At 39.3% G+C, this 25,166-nt stretch overlaps 2 protein-coding genes across 2 annotated transcripts in view; one reads left to right on the plus strand and one right to left on the minus strand.

Moving 5' to 3' along the window:
- The window catches only part of LOC133518225 (collagen alpha-2(IV) chain-like), a 60,468-nt gene extending 52,669 nt beyond the window's left edge, over positions 1-7,799 (minus strand). Inside the window, exon 1 of the mRNA XM_061851857.1 lies at positions 7,630-7,799. Within this exon, the coding sequence (XP_061707841.1) occupies positions 7,630-7,716 (87 nt within the window). The 5' untranslated portion in view covers positions 7,717-7,799. The remainder of the gene's footprint in view (positions 1-7,629) is intronic.
- Positions 7,800-7,833: 34 nt separating this feature from the next.
- Positions 7,834-25,138, plus strand: LOC133517745 (collagen alpha-1(IV) chain-like). Its single transcript, XM_061851135.1, has 12 exons — positions 7,834-7,926; positions 8,097-8,133; positions 12,846-13,217; positions 13,782-14,024; positions 15,322-15,543; positions 15,741-16,046; positions 16,554-17,024; positions 18,280-18,663; positions 18,935-19,391; positions 20,020-21,537; positions 21,875-23,106; positions 23,465-25,138. The coding sequence occupies exons 1-12, from the start codon at positions 7,907-7,909 to the stop codon at positions 23,726-23,728; spliced, it is 5,526 nt and encodes a 1,841-aa protein (XP_061707119.1). The 5' UTR covers positions 7,834-7,906; the 3' UTR covers positions 23,729-25,138.
- Positions 25,139-25,166: the final 28 nt, after the last annotated feature.

Genomic DNA, 25,166 nt, shown 5'->3' on the forward strand with positions numbered 1-25,166 from the left:
ACTTTAATTTTATCTTACTAATACTTAGCCATACGCCGAATTCGATTAAAACACCGTAACCCGTGTACGTATATAACTAGTAAAAAAATATGTGAAATACCAACACCATAACATACCTACATTATGTTAGATTTTGTCGTCGGTACAAGAAGTAGTCCACACATTATACAATATTGGTATTATTGGTTACCTATCATAATGTCGAAATTCGTTACTCCGAATATTATTAGCCCGAAAACGTTTCCCTTTTTTCCACTTCGCGTAATTATTGTTTGCCCGAAATTACGTTTCCCATATTATTATGTCCCCTATTTTTATTTCGTCGCAATTTCATTTCGCTTATGATTCGAATCGCCACTTATTGAAATCCCGAAGTTTCATTTGCCAACTAATTTATTTGGCGTAAAGTTTTACCTCCGAAATATTACTTTTCCGCTGTGTCAAAACATCGAATCGCATGAGTTTGCAATGTAATTTGCGTAGGAGTTAATGTTATTAATTGGGTGGGTAAGTTAATAAAATTGTCAACCCTATTGTTAACCTAACCCACTTTTCTAGTGCCAGTTTGTTTCCGCGGGGTCGCAGTTCTAACCTAACCTAACCCACTTTTCTAGCGCCAGTTTGTTTCCGCGGGGTCGCAGTTCTAACCTAACCTAACCCACTTTTCTAGCGCCAGTTTGTCTCCGCGGGGTCGCAATTCTAACTTAACCTAACCCACTTTTCTAGTGCCAGTTTGTTTCCGCGGGGTCGCAGTTCTAACCTAACCTAACCCACTTTTCTAGCGCCAGTTTGTCTCCGCGGGGTCGCAGTTCTAACCTAACCTAACCCACTTTTAACTAATTAAACATACAAATAGACAAACAGTAGAGGCAAATAATCTATCATACCTTTTCAGATACATTTGCATGATTGTTTTAATAAATTCTCAAAAACGGCTCTGGCTATTTCGATGAAATTTACAATTAGGGGCATATGAGACCGACAATTCGATCAAACTTGGTTCTTTTTTAAAATAATTAGTTTGTCTGAGTTGTTGCGGTAGTCCGGTGGGTATTAAGTTGTAAAGTAATGATGCGATTTATTTTCAAACTAAAAACCTGTGGTAACGAGGGCGAATTTTCGCTCCATCTAGATTTTATTGTTGATAAGATTTGCTTTTGAGTGTTTTCAAATAAAAATCAATATTTATTATCCGCAATCTGCATTTTGGTAACGTGGCTGCCCATGTTTACATGATATAGACTATTAGACTTTAATTGCCTGCAAAAAATAGCAGTATGATAGATTTCTTGTCACTACTGGACATATAAATATACAGGGTGAAATTTGAACCACCTTTCATACTCTACGTAATAACTTTATAGGTCATACTGTACCGTGCCGTCAACAACTTCTAATAAGATTTTGCTGTTTCATACATTCCGGCTGATGTCATGCCGCTGATTTCTATGGGACAGCCAAATTTATTTTGCAATTTCGGCATTGGCCATATAATAAAAATCGTTCAGCATGACCTATAAAGTCGCTACGCAGAGTATGAACGGTGGTTAAAATTTGACCCTGTATATTTGACGACCGGTTTGGCCTAGTGGGTAGTGACCCTGCCTACGAAGCTGATGGTCCCGGGTTCAAATAAGGTGAAATGCTGGTAAGGGCATTTATTCGTGTGATGAGCATGGATATTTGTCCTGAGTCATGGGTGTTTTCTATGTATTTAAGTATTTATATATTACTGACATAACATAATTTTTTTTTAAATTCCGCCACCTTATGGTTGTCTGGAAGAGATCGCTTTTTAGCGATAAGACCGCCTGTTGTTTACCTCTTTTTTATGTGTTGTATTATTTGTAGTGTTTCTGTATTGAGGTGTGCAATAAAGAGTATTTGTATTGTATTGTATTGTATTGTATATTATTTATATCGTTGTCTAAGTACCCTCAACACAAGCCTTCTTGAGCTTACTGTGGGACTTTGTCAATTTGTGTAATAATGTCCTATAATATTTATTTATATAAAATAAACTGAAATATAGCTATATCAATACATAGGTCACTAGATAAGTTTTGCAAGAGACAAATATAAAACAAACAGGTGGCCTTTCACATATACTTTTTAAAACTATATTTCCATAGACAATGATTGTCTGGAAAACATTTACTTTCTTTTTAAATTTACTTATAAAAAATCTTAACTTTGTATGAAATGAAAACGTTGTATAAAATATGCGTAAATCGCCCTTAGTCCACGCCGACGTTTTCAAAGTTTAAATATACTTTACAGTACATATGGGGCTACTTTATAGCACTAGTGCGAGAAGTAGCATATTACGTTACTGTGTCGAACATTTAAAGGGCCATATGTACTGTAAAACGTTGTACGATACATGTGCGAATAGGTAATTCGCAACTCGTTTCGATTTAAAACACTCCCTTCGGTCGTGTTTTAATTTATCGCCACTCGTTTCGAATTTCCTATTTTTCGCACTTGTATCGTAATGTACTATTTTAAAACTATGTTTCCATAGACAATGATTGTCTGGAAAACATTTACTTTCTTTTTAAATTTACTTATAAAAAATCTTAACTTTGTATGAAATGAAAATGTTGTATAAAATATGCGTAAATCGCCCTTAGTCCACGCCGACGTTTTCAAAGTTTAAATCTATTTTTTAATAAGTAAATTTAAAAAATAAAGTAAATGTTTTCGGCCCAAACATTGTCTATGGAAATATCATGTGATAGGCCACCTCATTGTTTCATATTTGTCTATTGCAAAACTTATCTAGTGACCTACGTACATATCAGCAACATATCAGCCACAGAGTAAAAATAACTGTACAGTCACGTCTAAGAATATCAATGCGAACAAAGTGCCAAAAGTCTATATACACGACCTTATTGCCCATATATTAATATAGTGTATACATATTTTTGGCACTTTGTCCGTATCGATATTTTCAGACGAGACCGTTCTATACAAGCAGTAAGGGAGAGATGTTCTTTAAGTAAGTATTTTTTTAAATGATGATGATTTGATAAGCAATTGCAATTGATATACTTACATTCTCTTACCTCAGTTCTTTGAACTAAACAGACTAGAGATTAATCCGCTTAATCAACACTATCATAACTTTTGCCTACATTTTGCTGATTTTAGTTTTAGTCTTTACGTTACTTGAATAAAAATTCTTCATAACACTGTTTTGTTTCTCTGGAACTGTTAAGAATGTAAACCCACGAAATAAACTGTCATTGAAATCATATTCAGTGATCACACTCTGATCCCGGCAAATGTTGTGTAAGAGAGTCACTCCGAAAAATGAGAGCGTAAGCGTATACATAACGTTGACGTCATACATTTCCGCTCTTCAAGCTTACGATTTGTGTGCGGTATATACATACCGAGCTTTACACTCTTGCTTCCGTACGCACCTGGGCCAAAATAATTTTTGATGCCTAAAAACTTGTCCCATTTCTAATTGAAATCTATTTATCACGCAAACATTTTAGGTTTATATGAGAACATTTAATACTTAACTAATAAACTTGCACAATGAAAACTCTATATTTTTCTTTAATTTCAACTATTTTACTGTAGGTAACTCTGTAATTATTACCACTGCGTTACCACTGTGCCCAAAAGATCTATTAGCAAAATTTATATAATAAAAATAATATACAGTAATATTTATTGTAATACTTGGACTCCAAAAGTTTCTTGTAATATACCACTAACAAATGCTCTTCCTGAAAAAAAATGTCTAATAAAATATATGAGGTTTTAATAAAGTAGCGCAGTTGTTGTTGGGATATCCCATGTTTTATAAATATCAGCACAAATAATACTAGTGTTTATTTACTTACTTATAGTTATGGTGACAACTTCGCTGCAGCGAAGATAGACTACGAGTATTATAGGAAACATTATAAATATTCTAAATGAAAATAAAAAAGTAATGAAATGTTATCTTTTATTAACTAATTTGTCTCTCGAAACAAAATTTATACACAAGTTTTATTAGGCATTTAAAAGTATTTTGGCCCACCTATCATAAAATACAGTAGAACCTCGATAACACGAATCTCAAAGGAAATGCTTAAAAGTCGATTCGAGGACAGGGTGTAAACTTAGAGGGGTTTTTGTTCGTCCTAAAGAGGTTTACATAGGTAAAATGAATAAAAATATTCGTACAATAAAAGTATAAATACCGTAAAAATACAAACGCATAAAATACAGTCTTACACCTTATTCATAAAACTTTACAAGCTCAATCACCTAGTTAATTTATGTTTAATCCCTTTCTTAATACAAGTACATGCCTCAAAATGACAGATTCAATAACTAATTGAGGCGTGTAGCGCGGTTATGAATAACGCTGTTATTGTTTTCTTCAAATCGAGTTACAGAGGTTGTTGGTAGATTTTATAGATAACTTCGACAATATAAAAGAGGAGAATAAAACAATATGTCTATTTTTTGAGTTATAAACGTCAAGGTTCGAGTTATCACAGCAAGCAAATGTGATGGGATGAAGTGAAAAAAAAAAAAACTTTTCGCTAAGTACGCTTGTAGTTCAATTTTGGAATACTTCGCATGATGTTATCCAGAGTACTGAGACCCAATACCAGCACGAAGGATAAAGAACAACTGTGCTTCCTTACACAATATTACGCATATCACGAATGTATGGAACTTAAAGTCGTGATAGATCCCAAGTATTGGCTGCTAATCGAAAAAAAATGCGATTCCGTGCTGGAAACATATTGACTTTGCTGTCGCTGTTCAGTATATCATGGAGAAGAGTTAAGGCATGGTGCAGTGGAGACTGAGACAGAGCATGAGCTCGTCTCGCTGGTACAGCGAATAGAGTTGGTCGACGGGGACGGAGTGCTATGCTGGATATAGGACGCACTTTGAGTGAAATGAGAGATAACAAGAAAGGGCTAGTAATTTGGCCGCGTATCAAACGAAAGAAGAACTTTATTAAATAGTCCAGTAACTTTGTCGCCTGATAGTACGGGGTTCCTTTGCATCAAATCCGGTATTTCTGATTTTTTGCTGACTTGTTTAGAATGTTGGCCCAATGAATAAATCCCAGTTTGTGTCGAGCGTCGAACGCAACTTGGTCAAAATTAACTAAAAACCGAAAAAATATCTTAAAAAAAAATACTTAACTTAGCGTTTTAAAAGTATTAATGTTATGTTTTCCTTGAAAAACTTGTTAAACTTTGAAAGGCTTTATTTCGGAAACTATCAGGTCTATAGAGACAATTCTAGTCTCTTATTGTAGCTAGTTTAGTCTATTTTAAAAACATCCTCGGAAGGTACAGAGTGGGCAAATAAGAGTGATACACTTTGTTTTTAAATTTTAATTATATTATGTGCAAAATTTATTAAATATGTTTTTCATGAATATATTATTCAGGGTTGGCAATTGTATATGGAAGATATTTTCTGCCAAATGTCTACCTCTAGCAGCAAGCAATTTTTTCTCAAATGTTTGTGTTGTTCAAAACACGTTTGCCCGATTAATTTCGTGAAACAGTGACAGTGATTGGCACCCAAATTCCCCAAATTTTGCAGCTTCTGACTTATTTCTATGGGGCTATCTAAAATAACGTGTATATATGCTAACAAGCTGATGTAATTTAAACAGTTAAAACTTAAAACCGACCATCCGACACAAATTTACTAAGATAACGTCGAACGTGCTAAAATATGCTGAAAATTGCACTCACATTTGCCTGTTGTTAGTGGTGGACATATGTCAGGCAATATATTCCGCATTTATTTTCCAACCCGAATAATATATTTTTAAAACAATACTTAACTTTACTTTCAACTTAATATAGTTCAAATTTAAAAACAAAATGTATACTTCTTATTTGCCCATCAAAAACTAGTCCTTTAGGGTTATAATCGCCCAAATCTAAAAAAAAATGAAATTTTCGCGGTTTATTTTTTATTTTTGACAAAGGTGCGTTCGGCGCTAGAGGTCACAAACTTGGATTACTGATTATTCATTGGGCCAACATTATAAATAACAAATCTGCAAAAAATGAGAACGATTTAAAGTTACTGGATTAATAATCAAAACGATAAAACAGTTTTTTTGTATGGAAATGTATAACTTATGTTCATTACACATTAGCTCTAAGAGTCTAGCGTAGACGGACAGACTTTAGCATCAACCTGTATAATTAGCCAGTAACTGCTATATCCGACTCGATTGAAAGTTAAAGTTGCAATACCGTTGTGGCTTGTTCATTAAAATCCGTCAAATTTGTATACATCGTGTATTTTTGATACGATTACAAATATTCCACGGTTAGTATAAGTCTTATGAACTTGACGACGACGTAGACTCTCTGATGACTAATACGCAACATATTGCCGCTTGAAAAAACTATGTTCCAACTCGCACCTAGAATTAGAATAAGACGGGAAACGAGAACAAAAAGTCTAAAAATGACAAGCTTTATTGTGGATGTATTCAGGATCTATAGGTATATAAACAAAAAGAAATCCCTTCCCCATCTTTCCTCTCCTAGCTACACTGTTGACGATACTAAACAACTTTGGTCGTACTTGCCTTCTCATACTCATACTCATCAAATATACTAATAAGTTCTATTAGCTGCATATAAATGTCAGTCATCCTATCCCCCCTGCGGAGGGCGAGGAGGAGAAGGAGGGAAGAGAGGGATGCTGTGGTTTAGGCATGTACTTAACTAATTTTCAAGGCCAATGAGTAGTAAACAGTACCTACAGTTACTTTGAGGGATCATAACATATTCGATGTCATTTTGAGTCGCTAATGTCTATTAAACCAGAAACACTACTTACATATAATATAATGTTGCATGGTTACTGAATTTGCAACGTTAAGTTTTTGTTACAATTCAAATAAACAAATTAAAGCGAATTGTAAATATGTATAAATAAATGCTTTGTTTCAAGGGTGGTTTTGTTAACAGTCTCTTCAAGAAAAGCGAAGTATATTTTTGTAAAAGTCGAAAAGAAAATTATCATGAAAGCGGTTCAAGGACGAGGAAAAATTAGTTTCAAGTAAAAAGTTGTAAGTTGTGTATGGGATCAGTTGGGTCCTTAAAGGCGGGATAAAAAGTAGATCCGCTGGTTCCCGACGATATATGTAGGCAAGTAATATCTCTAAGATTCCGTTGCAAATAGGAAGTCCTTACTGTACGGTATTTATGGTATGGTGCCATGATAGGCCATAAACACATGTACATAGATTAAGTTTGTCTTAATTTAATTTAAAAAATTAAGAAATATTACGTAACAACTAAAATACCACCAGAAAATATATATTTGTTTGAAGAAGTTAATTAAGTACCGACACAAAAAAAAACATATTTTCTTGAGAAAATTGCTTTAGACTATTTTCATTTTCATGGCGTAATTTTATTTTAAGCCGAATATTTTTTGCGCAGCTTGACGGTAAGTTAATGTTATTTATTATGTGCTGAAACTTAACGATAAGTTCAGCGCTTATTCGCGCGTTGATGTCTCTTTAGCCGATAGAGGTTATATCATCGTGAACATCTGAAACGAGCAAACTTTACCTAGCCACATGAACTCAACACACGTGTAGAAATGGGTACTTACTGCAGTGGATGGGGTGCAGGTGAAGATCAGGAGCACGAAGGGCGCGAGCAGCAGCAGGAAGGGGCGCGCACGCGCCGGGCCCGACATGGCTGCGCCGCACTACTGGCCCCGGGCGCTGTGGAGAGTCGCGGGCGAGCGCCCCGGCCGCGACGGGGCGGGGCTCCGGGGGTGCAGCCCGCGCGCCGGCCGCGGCCGCCCGAGCCGAGCGCTCCTTAGTATCCCGTCCCGGCATTAACTGCGCGCGCGCACGGGACTCAGGCGCTGCGCGCTCCGGGACATGGCGGTCCACTTGCTATGGTGAGCGTACTTCTATACTAAACTTGGAATTACGAAATTCAAAACTTACAAAGTCTACACTATTTTTTTCCAGAATGTTCCTATATAATTTAATTAAAAAAGTTTTTAATTCCATAGTTTAACTAAGTTAAAAAATACTGGTAAGTAAAGTATTTTATTTTATTTCGCAGGTTGGTGGCCGCGCTGCCCCTAATTGGAGTCAACACAGTAAGTTTTTTTTGTTTCAAATTACAAGTTGTATTTTATTAGAATTTGGTGAAAGTGATTAAAATCGCATATAAAAAGTAGCGGGAATGCGGCGGGCTCGGGTCTGGAGCCGCGGCGAGCGCCGGCCGGCTTTACTCCTCTTTTTGCAACTTCTGCCAAATGCGAACATTTGGTCAAAGTCGAACTTCAAACAGTTCAGAGAAAAATATTAACATACAATGTGCGTCTTTCAATGCTTTCAAATTACAAAATAAGACTCGAAATGTTTTTATTTTATTTTATAAAAAGTAATAAATGTAGTTTTAAACTATACAATCTTATAAAGAAGTGAGTAAGTAAATATTATTTATTGCACCAATTATACATTTTACATACATGTAAAACCATAAATAAATTTTAAAGAAAAATAGAACCAGGTAACAACAGGCGGATGGAGGCAGAAGATTAAATTTAATTATTAAATAGATCAAACCCGAGACCGACAAAGTTTATCAATGCTCGGATGTAATGCGCCGGTATTGCGCAAACCTCTATAACACTTCCAGTTTTTACAAAGCGCGTGTAAAATACATACCTACTAAAGTTATGTAACATTTTATTTTTGTTTAATATGTTAGTAATATTTTTTTAGTCAAACGGTTGTGTCCTAAACTTAGCATACATTAAAAAAAAATTGTGTATTAATTAATATACGTATGAATTGTATGCGATGTGGACCTCTTTTAATTAAATTTGGTTTTGTTTTATATTCCAAGTTTACCTATTTTCCCCCTGAAATTCACTGTTCAACAAATCTCGGACAGAAAAATACTTCTGAAAAATAATCGAAATAGTATGTACGAAACCAAAACTGTATGCATGCCTATGCATATGTATGAAAACATATACAGAGAGGTTATAAATAAGTTAAATTAAAATTTAAACCTTGTACTGGTTTATGATTAAGTATAACCATGCGTTCATTGTTAATAGAACATTTATCTGATGATGACATCCGTTAAGTTTTTTTTTATGTAATTCGGTATACGATGTAAAGTGGAGGTCAAATATATAAATATCTCCAGAAACTGATTACGTATGTGCGAGCACGGGCTGGGCGGCTCGCGCACTGCCGTACTGATAACCGCCACAATTCTCGATGAACATACTTTATACAGGGTGGATTGTTAAGTGTAACCATGCAATTATTCCGTAAATAATAGAAATAGGCATCAAACTTAAAACTAGCATCGAAAACAAACTTGCCAAAATCAAATTTTTGATATAAATATCAGTATCCAAAATTAACATGATTAACGTTCAAATACATTTAGTATGACGTTCGTAGAGAGGCTTTAGTTAACAAGACCCAGTACCGCACTGTAGTAGGTTTAAGCGTTGGCATATGACTTATGAGCTGAGATAAAGTTAGTTCCCTTAAATTTCGAAGCATTGAAAAATCGAATGCCTATTCCGTGACTCTTGTGACTTCACAAATTTCCATACTTGTTTCTTCTTAAAGTTTACGGTTATGTTTTAATGAATTGAAAATGCAAAAACATGTTTGTTATTGATCTGTGTTAATTCCTAAATTTGCTCTCATGACTAGTGTGAAACAGTTTTAACCCCAGAAAGAGGGGTGTTATAAATAGGTTTGACACCAATTTCTGTCTGTGTATATATATATCTGTGGCATCGTAGCTCTGAAACGGACAGACCGATTTCGATGTGGTTTTTACGTGAAAGCGAGTTTCCTTGCGGTAATTGTTACCTATGTTTAATAAATATCGATCTAGCCGTTGAAGAGTATCAGCTCTTTTCCTAAATGATGTAGGTAAGGCATTTTGGGCATAAAATGGTTTAAAATCTGATTTTAACATTATTATTTAATTTTGATTAGCATAGTGCGATTTTTTAAAATTTAATAGTTATATTTTATATACCTATAGTTAAGTATAGGAAACAACTCTATTATTCAAATCCGTTAATCTGTCTTCGAGTAATCAAACAACGTACAAAAAAAGCATTTAAAAGTCTGTCAATCAATCGGGCTCTTCCGACTTCAAGCTTCATACCGGGTGTTTCCTGTAACAGGAGCAATTAATTAAACTGTAGGCTGTACTCCTCAAACTCACCAAAATTTGTTCAGCAACTTTTAAAAATAACTTATGTTTTAATTTTTATTACACATTGAAGTTAATTCTAAGACGCAATGTATTGTGAAATTTGTTACGTTTAATGCGTGACAAGCAACGCCAAACACACTGATGTCAACGTACATTGAAAATAATATCAAATTTGTATGAAAAACTTAAAATCGATAGATTTCATAATTTTTAAAGTTGTTAATCAAAAGTTTTATCGTTTTAGGAGTACAATATATGGTTTAATTATTTGCTCGTGTTACAGGAAACACCCGGTAAAAGTGCTTTTCGCTTTTTAAAAGACTAAATTTACCGTTTTAAAATCGAAATAAGGGATAGTTTCGGGTTGATTCTTGTGAAATTCACGCCCGATATTAATTTTCATCCCTCAGACATACTTAGATAGTATCACGTAATTAAGCTTTGTTAAAGATTAAAGTTTCTATATTTTATTTTTTCCAAGCCAAAAATACAGAACCTACAATAAATACACAGCCAAAAAACTTCGGTTATGCTTCGGCTACTTTTTATTTTGCCCTTGAAAATCATATACCTATCTTTAATCATGGTTTAAAAATAGGAAAAAGTAAGTATTCCAATTATTCCAAATAAAAGTGGCAAAACGTTAGCTAACATATACTCTGGCAAACCCTCATTGTCAGTAGAAAAGGAGGAAAATTAAAAAAAAAGTAGGCGCGAAGGGTTGTCCGCCCATATAAAAATTGAGTTTCACGCCTTTTTCGGATGTTTGGTTAATCTCCTCTACAGATCGCAATTCTCAACCGATGAAATTTTGGAAGTAGGTTCTATGATTAAATAGTTTTTTGTCGATTCAGCTTTTGGATTTTGTTTTCAAAATGGCGGAGCCTTACATTTATTGAGTTTTAAGCTTTGCTCGCGAGCTCTACAGCTCACAGAGCACTAGTTAATATAGGTCTTATAGGTCGGCATTACACGAGTCAACAACCTCTTAATATTTTATACAATACCTAATAAGGCTCCATACCTTTAAATGCTTATTGCGCAATCAGTATTAACTACTAATAGGTACTATCTGTACCTATACGGAAACTAGTGTTCGTTTACAAAAGAAAGCAGACGCAGCTAAATATCAAGTTGCATATTCAGAATGCAAAACATATGTAACTAGCTTACATGCACCGTGCTATTGAGAACTCATTGGCCAGCTCGCTTTATGCTTAAACTTAGGCACAAGTTAAAATTTATTTCTAATTCAGATGTTGTAGTCGGTTCCCTAACATAATTATCCACTTTTCTGTACAACTGTGTGGCTACTTGGTTACTTAATTGGGGGCACCGATCGTACAGTCAGCATCAAAAATAGCGGATGAAAAAACGCGCTAAAATAATCTTCCACCATCGAATACTTTCCAACTAGTGATATATCTCTACAGTATGTGTTCAAAAGAATCTGACCCTGTCTGTTTGTTCTACATTAGAGACATAATCTCTTTTTTTATGCTATTAGAGAATGGTATTATACTTTTGACGCATAGTCTGGTACGTTACTTTTGATGGTCGATCACTGTACAGTACAGCTGCGAAATTGCATGGAGTAATTATAAATTAATGCATTGATAAAGCCGCCATGCATTTTTGTGGCTGATGGTACCTAACATATTTCAAAATGTGGTTAAAAGCAATGAAGGGCCCTAAGTAATAGTTAGGTATAGCGGCATAATATCTACCGGATCGTTTTAATTTTTATATATTCTTGATCATACGAGTATTAGTATAATTATATATGCATTGCAGAAAATGGAAACAAGTTTTTTAGTTAGGTAATTACGTATCCTTTGTTTTCTTGATACTATTTAATCTCAAAGAACGAGCGAGCGAAGCGAAGTTCTTAGAAGTTGAATGCAACTTGAGACGCAGTTGGTGGGGTATATCCCGACATTTTCGAAGTTAATTTTTATTTACGATAGTTTGTTCTGTGAATTAGAAATCGAAATAAAATTAAGTAAAAGCGTCGTTCATGGGGTATATACAAGTTAAGTTCTTATATAAGCAGGATTGATCATGGGATTATGGAGCTAGGAGGCCTAAAAGCGATTTAGTCGGTGAGAAAGTGCGATCGAGCTTAGTATCACATGAAAGAGCTTGTTTGTTTATTTCAAAAAAACATTTACTCTTTGACGAAATTGCATTTATGTTTAAGTTAGCTTAAGAAAAATAATAAAATCAGGAGAAATAATTCGTGTAGTTTTGTAAATTGGTAGAATTATAACTTGTTGTCTCCAGATAAACATGCTAAGGCCCTCAAGGTTGGCGGTTAAGGGGGGAGGGGGGAAGGTACCTTATTTAATTCATTTAACGAAGAAGTAGCATTTATCATGGTGAACTAGTTACGCTTAGATTTTTTGCAAATCGCGAGTTACAGTTCGAGCACAGATTATATAATATAATAGTTCTTACATTCGAGGCGAAGTACTACTTAGTTCTATACTTTTCGTAAACTCCACTTGACGAGTTAGTATCCCAAGGATTTTTAATTTATTTAGCTATACAATTCTAAAAGAAAGATAACTACATATAATTAACCTGACTACGTGTATTATTTTTCAGCAAGATGATGCGTGGTACGCTCAGAGGAACGAAATAAATTCTAACCCCGGATACTATCCCACGGGAAGTTATCCAACGAGGAACACATATCCTCAGTATCCTGATGCATCCAGAGACACATACCCCCAGTACCCAGATGCGTCAAGGAACTCATACCCTCAATACCCGGACGCATCTAGGAACTCATATTCGGACCCGAGGTACAACTACGGGGCATTGCCGTCCCAGCAGCCGGGGCCGCAGCCGCCGGCCGCGCGCGAGCCCTATGGCGCCCACTACGACCCTATCACGAAGCAACGCGTTACGCCGCACCCGAACTGCACGGCGCGCGCCTCTTGCCAACCATTGTGTCTTGCGCAGAAAGGCGCTAAGGTAAGCATTTACTTATTATTATTGTAGTTTGTGGGCCTTTGAGTGCCACGTCGACCAGGCATTGATCTATTGTGACAGCCCTTTAAAGTTCATTGCTGATGCCCGATGAATCCAGGAAATTCCAGATTCTTTGGGCCGTAATGTTCTGTACCTCATAGGGTTGCAATACGTGCCGCCCTAAGTGGGTACTTCTTTTTGACATTAGTGGTCCACAGGAGCTGAGAATGTGCATTGCAGTCTCCTCTGACTCATGGCAGAACCTGCATGTCGCATGACATGCATTTACTTGCAACTACATAGTATTACTTTATACCCAAATTAATTTTATTAGGTCATCCGACGGTACTAGACTAGTATCTGCAATGACAAATATTTTGATGCAGCAAGTAATAGCGGCGGCGGCTGCTATGAGTATTTAACATATTCCAAATGTAAGGATTTTAAATATTTTATATGTAGGTATCTTCTACCTAATAACAATTATTATCTAGGTAGTTATTTCTTTCTGATTGATTGGAATTGAATGTTTATGTCTGTATAATTTCATGTAATTTAATTTTCCAGGGAAAACAAGGTTCTTTTGGTCCGCCTGGACCTACAGGATTACCTGGGCACGAGGGACCTGAAGGACCATCGGGCCCAAAAGGTCAAAAAGGAGAAATTGGTTCAGTAGGTCCTCGAGGGCCGAAAGGTGATAGAGGAAAACCTGGTCAACAGGGATTCCAAGGTTTTGCGGGACGTCCTGGACTACAGGGTGACCCGGGCAGGCCCGGCGACCGGGGCAGAGATGGTTGCAATGGTACAGACGTAAGTAATGCCTATTCTGTGATTAAACTCATTATTTTGTTCTATGTACTATAAGTTGACATTTTCTGTACAAAGGCTTTGCTTTTTCTCGGTTGCATCCTGAAGGATCCCGGGGTCCGATTTGGCGACCTAATCTAATAGAACATGTGGTATTTGGTATCTAAGTTCTAAGAATTCATGATACGAGCTGGGGTTGGACAGAAACATAAGCATCTTTGTTGCAATTATGTATTTAAGAACCAACAGCTTTAAACTTACAATAGGACAACAAGATTAAAACAGAAAGCCAATTACAGGAACTCACAAGTAATTAAAAAGTATTCTAAAAAAAGTAATGCTAACACTTACGCACACACACATGCGTACAATGAGAGAAAAATAAAAACACAATTGAAAATGAAAATAGAAGCCTTACAAATAGACCCTAAGTTCCAATAAACTTAGTTCATTAGCGCTCAGAATAACTGACTTATGGACATTGTGCAACGAGGGGGGTAAGTGAAATTTTGGATACGAGGGTGGCAATTCCCGATAGCCGCAGGCTGGAGGGAATTATAGACCCGAGTTTGCAATATTCTTACCCCCGGAGTGACACACAATGTTATTCATCACACTTGCGAAGAAAAAACTAAATTTTAAGCGAAATAATTCTTAAACACGGTGACATATCAAACATTCGTCCGCCATTTTGTAATTTCTTGACCGATTAAGCATCGAAGGCGCAGACCTATTCGGCATTCAGCCACGATTGAAAATTATGTAAAAATATTATAAATGGCTTTTAAATTAATGAAATTAAATAATTTTAAACATAAACAAAAATATTAAATTATAAATGTCAGTATTTTAAAAATAAAACTCATTTATGCTACTTGGTATGTATGTATAAGTGACATAATTTAAAAGTAAAGATATAACTCCCTAGGGAGTTAAAGCTTTTTTTCACAATCCATAACTCCCGCGGAATCAAAATAGCCTTTGTCCTTCAGTACACCTGCATGAAATAAGATCATTTTCGAGCAAGTGTGATGAAAAATAAATAATATTATAAACAATTGGAAAACAAAAATAGCGTACGAGGTCGATAGCACAAGCAGTGAAGGGTCACTTGCACTAATCACTAACCCGGGAACCTGGAGCTACCATGGTTACCAGTACAATTTGACACTGGGTTAACGGTTTAACCGGTAAACCGCGGGTTAGTGGGATGGTGCAAGTGGTCCTAATACATATTCCTTTGATGAGTTTTAATTCATGCGACATTGCTTCCGCGTTTTAATCGTTACGATTTGCTTAGGGAGATGCGGGTCCTCAAGGCGAGAGGGGGTATCCAGGACCTCGCGGTTTTCCGGGTACTCCGGGATCAAAAGGAGACAAGGGAGAATCGGCAGCCGTCGGAAGATATCCAAAGGGTGACAAAGGAGAACCTGGGTCTGCCGGAGAACAGGGTCCCGTAGGTCCCATAGGACCCACAGGAGAGCCCGGCCCGCAAGGCGTACGAGGTCGACCAGGATACGCGGTAACTATATAAATTCAGTCCTTCGTGCAAGATTTCCAAAATAAATATTTATTTCGGCTTTACTATTACAAATGGCATGATACTATGATATTAAATGTACTGGTATATATTGCTGCTACAGTTATAATTTATGTACCGAGTTTGTGTTACAGTGCGTTTATCCACCACACCAATGTCACTAATATTTCTAATTATAGGGATCACCAGGTCAACCAGGTGAAAAAGGTGCTAAGGGTCCAAAAGGTTTGTCGATAAAAGGTGACAAAGGTGACAGAGGAGACCAAGGCAAGAAGGGACAGGCTTGTTCGGAAAAACCTTTACATGTGGAAGTAGACAAAGGAGGAATCCTGGGAACTCAAGGTGACAAGGGAGACAAAGGTGCAAAGGGTGAACCGGGCATGCAGGGTGAAAAGGGATATACGGGAGAAACAGGCGAACAAGGATTACCTGGTCTGATAGGACCAAAAGGAGAGAAGGGTATTCGTGGAAACACTGGTGAGCGAGTAAGTACAATGATAACTGTTTTTTTTTAATATACTACGTCGGTGGAAAACAAGCATACGGCCCGCCTAACGGTAAGCAGTTTCCGAAGCCTATGTACGCCTGCAGTGCCTCCTCTGAGTAACATGCGCGTTGCCGACCCTAACACTCCGCACCCTGTTGAGCTCTGGCAACCTTACAGGCAGCAACACAACACTATGAGTAGGGTCTAGTGTTATTGGGCTGTGGATTTCTGTAAGGTGGAGGTACTTCCTCAGTTGGGCTCTGCTCTAGATGTGGAATAACATCCGCTGTGCCCTACCACGCAAAGCGAGATGACAATTCACAATGCCCATACCTCTCTTGTGGACGTAGTTTAAGGACGTACCTGGGTCCAAAATTATTGTAAGAAAACGCTCGTTTCAAATCTGCTTTAATATTTTTACACTGTCATCTTACTGGGCATAAAAACATCTTCTCTTTATCAAATTAAAATATTAAATAAACTTTCACATAATACTTAATTACAGGGTCGAGTCGGTCAGTTTGGTGCAAGTGGACAGAGAGGACAAAAAGGTGACAGAGGTAACGAAGGCCTGAGAGGTCGTGATGGCAGACCCGGTCAAAAGGGAGAGCCGGGCAAAGACGGATCTCCAGGCTTAAGGGGTCTTACCGGTGTGCCCGGGCCACCCGGCGGCAGCACAGGCTCAGTTGTCGGCCCGCCCGGCCCAATCGGACCCCGAGGTAATCCTGGGGCACCAGGTGCAAGAGGCACGGACGGAAATCCCGGAGAACCGGGTCGGACTGGTCCGATGGGCCCCCCAGGAGGACAGGGAGTCCCCGGCACACCAGGACGAGAAGGCCCACCTGGAATGAAAGGCGACAAAGGAGATACTGGACCCGAAGGGAAACCTGGACCTGCTGGACTTCAGGGGTACAATGGACAGGACGGATACCCAGGCGAGAGAGGACAAAAGGGCGACAGTGGTATTTCGATTCCGGTAAGTTACAGTGATAATATAAGTATTTATTGGTTCACCGAAAAGTTATTTTTTATTGCATCTGAAAAAAAATATACATGAACTACGTTCAGATTTTTGAAAATGGCTGAAGCCATGCTGGAAACAGACGCTTAAATACTATAGTTTAAGAGTATCCCTTACTATATCATTGAAATTGGTCTCAAGTACTAGTTTTTTTTTCTCTTAGCCTATAATAATGTCCCACTGCGTGATAAAGGCCTTTCCTCTTGATTTCCACGATTCTATGTTATTTCTGGCCAGTTGTTGGGGGTGACTACATTTATATTGTATAAACCGTGTTTTTATTGAATTCCGGGGTATGGGTAATTACGTTTAAGGAAACTAAATGGCATAGTTATTATATATATATATATAAAATTTAATTATAAAAAATAATTAAATGTTGTATATAGCGTTTCTGTAACTCGGGCATTACATTTAATTTAAACCAAACAATTGAAAACTGTCACATATCAATGTGATTTCGAACATCGATCGTCCGAGATAGTAAGTACTTACGTTTAGTAGCAAATGTAAATACTAAACACTAATCAATATGTAAACAGACCCTGAGGCAACTGTATACGCTCGTAAGGGCCCTGTAGTAATGATTGATTATTTCCGAAATGGAGTTAATTAGAATACCGGTGTCTTTGTGAAACCCTTGAAATTAACGAAAAAAACACGGTGAATAAGGAACTCTATTACTTGCTATTGAACTCCGTACAACATTTAAATAAGTCAGCAAAGAACATTTAATGAAAACGGAAACTAATTAAATATTATGTTCTCACTATAAATATAAAATACAAATATATACAATTAGAGGAGAGTGGGATACAATGGATCACCTTTTTTTTAAGAGCAGTAGTAACGCCATTTTCCCTTCGAATTGTATCGTTTTTATATTTGAGCTTAAAGTCTGCCACTTAAACCAAACAATGAACACAGCTGAAAGGTAGCTACATAAAATAAGACGGGTTAAAAAGGTATCCATAAAGAACTGTTTTATGGATTGGGATTTCAGCCGTTAATAAATGATAAGTTTTATGATGTTAGTAAAGTTATTGCAAAAAATCAGCAACCTACGATCCACTGTACCCCACTCTCCCCTTCCTTACAGTAGGTATACTAACATACTATGAGGCTAAACCTATGGAAAAGTTACTTTTTTTTCTAAAAGTGACTGTAAGTATTAAGTTGTAAGTGTATGTCTTGTAATTCTCTATTTAAGGGTGATCGAGGACCAAGTGGAGAACCAGGATTACCTGGACAGAAAGGTCAAAAAGGAGACAGAGGCTACCAAGGATTGAGAGGTGCTCCTGGTAATTCAACATTAGGAACCCCGGGTATGCCAGGAGATGTTGGACCACGCGGAAGAAAAGGAGACAAAGGAAACCCAGGTCAACCGGGATATCCGGGCGAGACGGGACCTAAGGGAGACAGAGGCGGTGTCTGTAACGACTGTAGACCAGGGACGCCCGGACAGAAGGGTGACCGAGGATTTGATGGCTTGCCAGGGACGCCGGGAGAGCGAGGCCCGCAGGGGCCCCCTGGTGTGCCTGGCCAACGCGGTCCTGATGGCCTTCATGGATTACCGGGAACACCAGGAGAACCGGTAAGTTCTTATGCCTTTTTTACACTTTTTTGCTTTAAGTTAGTAGTCACCGTAACGTCTACAGTCAGCAAAACTATTAGGTTAGCACCTCTGCATACAAATATATTTGAAGGGGTTACAATTGTTTTGCTGAATTTACATTATCCATTTTACCAAACTACCATACTATACTATTAAGTAATTGAAGTCTGACTATGTGTTTAGTTCGTTCTGTTAGCCTAGATAAATACATATACCTACCTACATATTAAAATATGAATGTTTGGTACAGGGTAAACAAGGTGACGATGGTCCAATGGGGCCTCCTGGAAGCCCTGGTCTGCCTGCAATGATACCGTCAAATCTAGTAAAAGGACCTCCTGGAGAAAAGGGTGAACGGGGTCTTCCAGGTCTCAGAGGGCCAAAAGGAGACAAAGGACTGGCTGGCCCTCCCGGCAGTAAAGGCACAATAGGCATGCCAGGGTACAAGGGTGACCAAGGTTTGCCCGGCGCCCCTGGAATCGATGGAACTCCAGGAACACACGGTCGACCAGGTACCCCTGGTGAAAAGGGTCGTTCAATAAAGGGCGAGAAAGGTACTCCTGGAGAGCCAGGACTGCCAGGAGATAAAGGATTCCCGGGAAGAATGGGTTTGAAGGGCGAACCTGGTCAATGTCCTGCGAATTTAAGGGAACTTACGAAAGGTGATAGAGGAGCGCCTGGAGCACAAGGACCGCCGGGACCATCTGGTGAGTAATTAATTGTAAACAGTCAATTATGTTATTATTTTTACCTATATTTGTTTTTGGATTAATCGCAAAGAAGATTTACGAGGGGGGAGGTGAGGTGTGATATCGAACAGCTAGCATAGAATATTATACTATTTGCTTGCATGTTTTATTTGGGCAAGATGACAGGCCAGTGATGATTAAAGAATGAGCCCTAGGACAGAGACAAGCTAAAACCTGCGTGCGTGTGATCATTGTCGATCACAACGACTTGCCTTTACAGTTAAAGTAGCGACCCTCCTCGACTTCCCACAGGTTGCACAAAACTTTAACAAATTATACACCCAAACAAGTATCACTCTATTGATAGGTGAAAACCGCATGAAAATCCGTTCAGTAGTTTTTGAGTTTATCGCGGACATATGATACATACATACAGACAGACGCGGCGGAGGACTTCGTTTTATAAGGTGTAGTGACGAGTTTTTATAGTATAAGTATAAAGGCCAATACACACCGGATCATATGCAATGTAGCCCTGCAGCGTATGAAGCCGGGCGTTAATAGTCCTTATCAATTATAGGTATGTTAAATTGTTTGTTATAAGTTATTTTCCTACCGCTAATATTTGACTAATATCTGCTTACAGGCATACCTGGGGAAAAGGGAGATCAAGGCTATACAGGTCTAAAAGGAGATAAGGGTGAAATGGGTGCTCAAGGAAAAGAGGGACCGGTTGGGCCACGTGGTCTTCCAGGAGCTCGAGGCGAAAAAGGAAGCATGGGAATTATGGGCTCACCAGGATCACCCGGTGAAAAGGGCTTGAGAGGTATCCCTGGTCTTCCAGGTACGAGAGGTCTTAAAGGAGACACTGGTATTTCTATGCCTGGCCCGCCTGGACCTCAGGGTAATGACGGACTAAAAGGTGACAGGGGTTTGAGAGGTGAACCTGGAAAGAATGGAAATGATGGACCACCTGGATGGAATGGGCTTCCAGGTGAAAAGGGAGACAGTGGTCGACCAGGAATTGCAGGGCCGCCGGGCCCACAAGGTCTCAAAGGAGAGCCTGGACCTGCGGGTCCCCCTGGGATGAGTGGTATTCCGGGAACGCCTGGACCTGTTGGCGACAAAGGGCAAGCTGGTTACCCTGGAATGCCTGGACAACCCGGAGTCATTGGCCTTCCTGGAAAGACAGGTGAACCGGGTATTCAGGGTCCTGATGGGCCTCGAGGGTTCCCTGGAAGGCGAGGACCAGCAGGACTTCCGGGTACCCCAGGTCAAGATGGTGAACCAGGACAGAAGGGAGAAAAGGGACCTCCTGGTTTCACTGGTGAACCAGGCCCGCCGGGCATGGACGGCATCCCTGGTCTAGTAGGTGCTCCTGGTGAAAAGGGTGATCAAGGCTTTGAAGGGCCACCGGGACTACCAGGCCCAATGGGACCAAAAGGTGACAAAGGAGATAGAGGTTTCACGGGAGCCCCCGGCCCTAGAGGAGAACCCGCCTTACCTTCAGAAAAAGGACAGAAAGGAGAGCCAGGATTAACTGGACTACGCGGTTTTACCGGAACCCCAGGTAGAAATGGAACAAAAGGAGACAAGGGTAATGCAGGGTTCCCTGGATTTGGCAGACCTGGGCCCGCTGGAGAAAAAGGTGACGCAGGCACGCCAGGTCCACAAGGATTTACGGGAGAACCAGGGTTACAGGGCGAACGTGGATTTACTGGTGCCAGAGGCGAAAAGGGTGACATAGGTTTACCTGGTAACGATGGATGGCCGGGTATAGACGGAAAGGATGGATTACCGGGTAAGCCTGGCGACAGAGGTCTAACGGGTGCACCTGGCGCACCAGGTGAGAGAGGAGATATTGGAGAACCTGGAATGGATGGCATTAATGGAATAAATGGAAAAGATGGCCCAACCGGCCCGCCAGGAGTCCCCGGACCTGTAGGATATCCTGGCCTTAAAGGTGAAAGAGGTTTGCCTGGTGTCGCGATAGACGTGAAAGGAGAAAAAGGAAACCAAGGTCTGCCAGGTTCCCCAGGCTTCCCCGGTCAAAAGGGTGAGAGAGGTTTCTCTGGAGAACCTGGTATTCCAGGTGACAAAGGGGAGATTGGATACCAAGGAGAGAAGGGTTCAACTGGACAGTATGGGTTCCCAGGAGATAAGGGTAAGTTGTTAACAACCTTACTATTTCTTTTAATTCTCATTTACCTTTGCTATTATTAGGTAATGATTTAATTGATTAGCCTAGTTGACATGTATAAAGTTTTAGGCTTGTTGGTCCCATATAGAACTCATGAAGCGTAAAACTTATTTACCTCGATTTTGTTTCTAGGAAACGTCGTTTTCGTATATGACTCTAGAAGCATTAATTTTGATCCCCGGTTGTGAATGACTAATTTGTAACAAATTAAGTGTATTATTTATAAACAAATAAGCCTTATTTTTACAAAAAAAAAATTAGTCTCTTTATAATTTATCCGTTTAAATTTTTAAATTGACAGGTGACACTGGACCCGCTGGACCTGCTGGCCTGCCTGGATTGACAATTAAAGGAGAGAAGGGTCTTCCCGGTATTCCTGGCAAACACGGACGTGCTGGTCCACAGGGCGCCCCCGGAGAGAAGGGCGACCGAGGCTTAACAGGTCTTCCGGGACCTTCAGGTTTCCCCGGGACTCCGGGCCGACCAGGAGATCGCGGCGAGAAAGGTGACCAGGGCATGGAAGGCGTTGCCGGCCCTCCCGGACTAGATGGACCACCAGGCCAACCTGGCCCTCGTGGTTATACTGGCATCAAAGGTGAAAGGGGAGAAAAGGGCGAGACCGTGATGGGATATCCAGGCGAAAAAGGAAACCAAGGGCCCCCAGGAGAGCCAGGAATGCCAGGATTACCCGGAGAGAAGGGTGATAGCGGAATCGACGGGCGTGACGGACCGCCAGGAGAACCAGGTCTACCAGGTGAAAAGGGTGATCGAGGTTTCAGCGGTTTCCCTGGGCAGCCAGGTATGCAGGGCATTAAGGGTGACAAAGGAGAGTCAGGACAGGTTGTACTCGGGCCTAAAGGAGATCGAGGACCACCCGGTTTCCCTGGATTAAACGGACAACCTGGTGAAAACGGTATGCCCGGCCCGCCCGGCATGGACGGTATCAACGGAGAAAAGGGTGACAGAGGCATGACGGGACCGCAGGGCCCGCCCGGTCCACCTGGCGAGACAGGAGCTCCGGGATACCAAGGTGACCGTGGAGAAATCGGTTTAGCGGGAGAACCTGGCCCACCTGGACTTCCTGGACAATCATGTATTAGCACAGACTTTATGACTGGAATACTCCTGGTGAAGCACAGTCAAAGTGATATTATCCCTCAATGTGAACCTGGCCATATCAAGCTATGGGAAGGGTATTCGCTCTTATACATAGATGGTAATGAAAAGTCTCATAATCAAGATTTAGGTTATGCTGGATCTTGCGTAAGAAAATTCAGTACAATGCCATTCATGTTTTGTGACGTGACTGGAACATGTAACTACGCCAGTAGAAATGACCGCAGTTACTGGCTGGCGACTGGAAGGCCGACGTTGATGATGCCCGTGGAAGGAGATGCCATTCAAGAGTACATTTCAAGATGCGTTGTTTGCGAAGCACCCACTAATGTAATTGCTGTACACAGCCAAAGTGACATCGAACCTCCGTGTCCAGGAGGCTGGAGCTTGTTATGGGCTGGATACAGTTTTGTTATGGTAAGTAGATTCTTAATGTATTCTAAATTACATAAAATAAACCGAATCAAACTGACCGATACGATACGATAGGTAAAATCAGATATCCCTGACACAGTCTTCGCTGGTTAATGTGCTCAATTTTTACGCCGCTGTCATAGGTATAGGCTGCCAATGACATGAGGTTGGGGCTTTATGAGACATGCGACTGTCTAAAAATAAGACGTAGTTAACTTCCGACAAAGTTTTGGAATTATGAGAAAGCCCCGGTTATATAATATAGGCACATTAGGCACCCTTTCAAGACTATGATATGGTGTAAACTACATATGTATGTATGTATGTATGGTGTATATTGATTGAATGACCTGTTCAACAGCACACCGGCGCCGGCGCGCAGGGCGGCGGCCAGGCGCTGGCCAGCCCCGGCTCGTGCCTGCAGGACTTCCGCGCCACGCCGCTCATCGAGTGCAACGGCGAGGCCGGCACGTGCCACCACTTCGCCAACCTGCTCAGCTTCTGGCTCACGGTCATCGACGAGACCGCGGCCTTCGGCGCGCCGCCGCGGCGGGCCACGCACAAAGGAGACTTCAATTCGCGTTCTCAAGTGTCTCGATGCGCAGTGTGCATCAAGAACTCATAATTCTATACGTATGTTTTCACTCGTGGACAGTATACTTAAGGCAACCCTATGTGTATACAACTTAAAACATAATACCAAAAAACTACACGGGGCAAACTACTATAATCAGTTCAATATTGCTGTGGTGTAATTGTAACTAGAACCGGTCATTGGCATCATATAATTCTTAATGTGAATTACGTTTTAAACACGTTGCCTGTGATAAGATCCCGTAGGTAAGTACCTAATCTTGTGGAGAGAACACTTAATATATATTAAATAATTTATAAATATGATATAAATGCATACATGTCATTTAATTTTATTAAAACGATGTTTAGCTTCTCAAGAGAATCGCGTCTTTTAAAATTAAAATAGCTTCTTTGGTTTTCTAAGTTTTCTCGTTTATAAAAATGCTTATTCGGGCCTAATTTAAGTAAAAAGCGTGAGCGCTTGTGACCAAACTATTAATGGCTCTTTGCAAGGTGTTGATGAGTAAAACAGCCACGACTACTCCAAGCATATGTCAAAATGATTCTTAGCACATATCCACCAGTAGGCGGCTCAGATGATATTCATTTTATCGCCAAACGACCACCAGTCCAAAAACATGGACACATTTAGACTAGTCTATTTGGTTAGCACGAAATGGTTTGTAGACGTAATTTACTTTTTGAATTTTACATCAGATATGGTTGGCCTACTAGGCATATCAAAAACCTCGAATGCTGAAATGTTATGTCTGAAATGTATGTTTCAATATCCATTTTATTTTTACGTAAGCCTCAATTGAGGTCTCAATTGTGAGTTTCCATGTTATGTTATAAGTTAACAGTGTTCCTGTTTTGAATAGGGTAAATAAAGCCAAAAACACCAAAGTTTGTTTAATAGTTAGGATGAATGATATCGTAAGTAGAGTTAATAGATTATTTTATTTATATGGAATAATACAACTTGATCCTTATTTAATTTTTTGGGTTTCTTCTTTAATTTGGAAAAAGAAAGTGTTTCCATTTCCGAATGGGATCAGTCTAAAGGACAAGTGCATATAAACAGTTACTAAACTTCTTAACCCAGATTAAACGACAAAGGTCAAGTTGTAAGGAAAATCTATAAGAAGATAGATGTAACCACATTACTTATGATAGATAATACGCTTGTGATAATTTAAATGTGCCTTAATATGTATATAATACCCAAACAATACCACTTCACTTTCAAATTCACTGTTATGTAATGTTAAACTACTTGAATACATTGTATAGGTATACTCTTATATCTTGTATCTAATATAATGGTAATTAGGTATTTCATATTCTTGAGAAATATGTGTAGTGAAGATAAATGTTGATACAAGCACTGCCATTGTAGATAATGTTTTATTTTTATAATTTATACGTGCTTAAGCCTAAATACATAATAAATAACAAAGTTGTATTCTTTTACTCATATTCTCTAC

This window comes from Cydia pomonella, chromosome 5 (genome assembly GCF_033807575.1).
Source record: "Cydia pomonella isolate Wapato2018A chromosome 5, ilCydPomo1, whole genome shotgun sequence".
Classification (NCBI taxonomy): domain Eukaryota; kingdom Metazoa; phylum Arthropoda; class Insecta; order Lepidoptera; family Tortricidae; genus Cydia; species Cydia pomonella.

Bases quoted from the DNA above. Each gene is read 5' to 3' on its own strand.
- LOC133517745 (XM_061851135.1), top strand. From the start codon at position 7,907: ATGGCGGTCCACTTGCTATG. The intron at 8,134-12,845 runs GTAAGTTTTTTT...ATTATTTTTCAG, and splicing joins CCCTAATTGGAGTCAACACA to CAAGATGATGCGTGGTACGC. The intron at 16,047-16,553 runs GTAAGTACAATG...ACTTAATTACAG, and splicing joins GTGGAAACACTGGTGAGCGA to GGTCGAGTCGGTCAGTTTGG.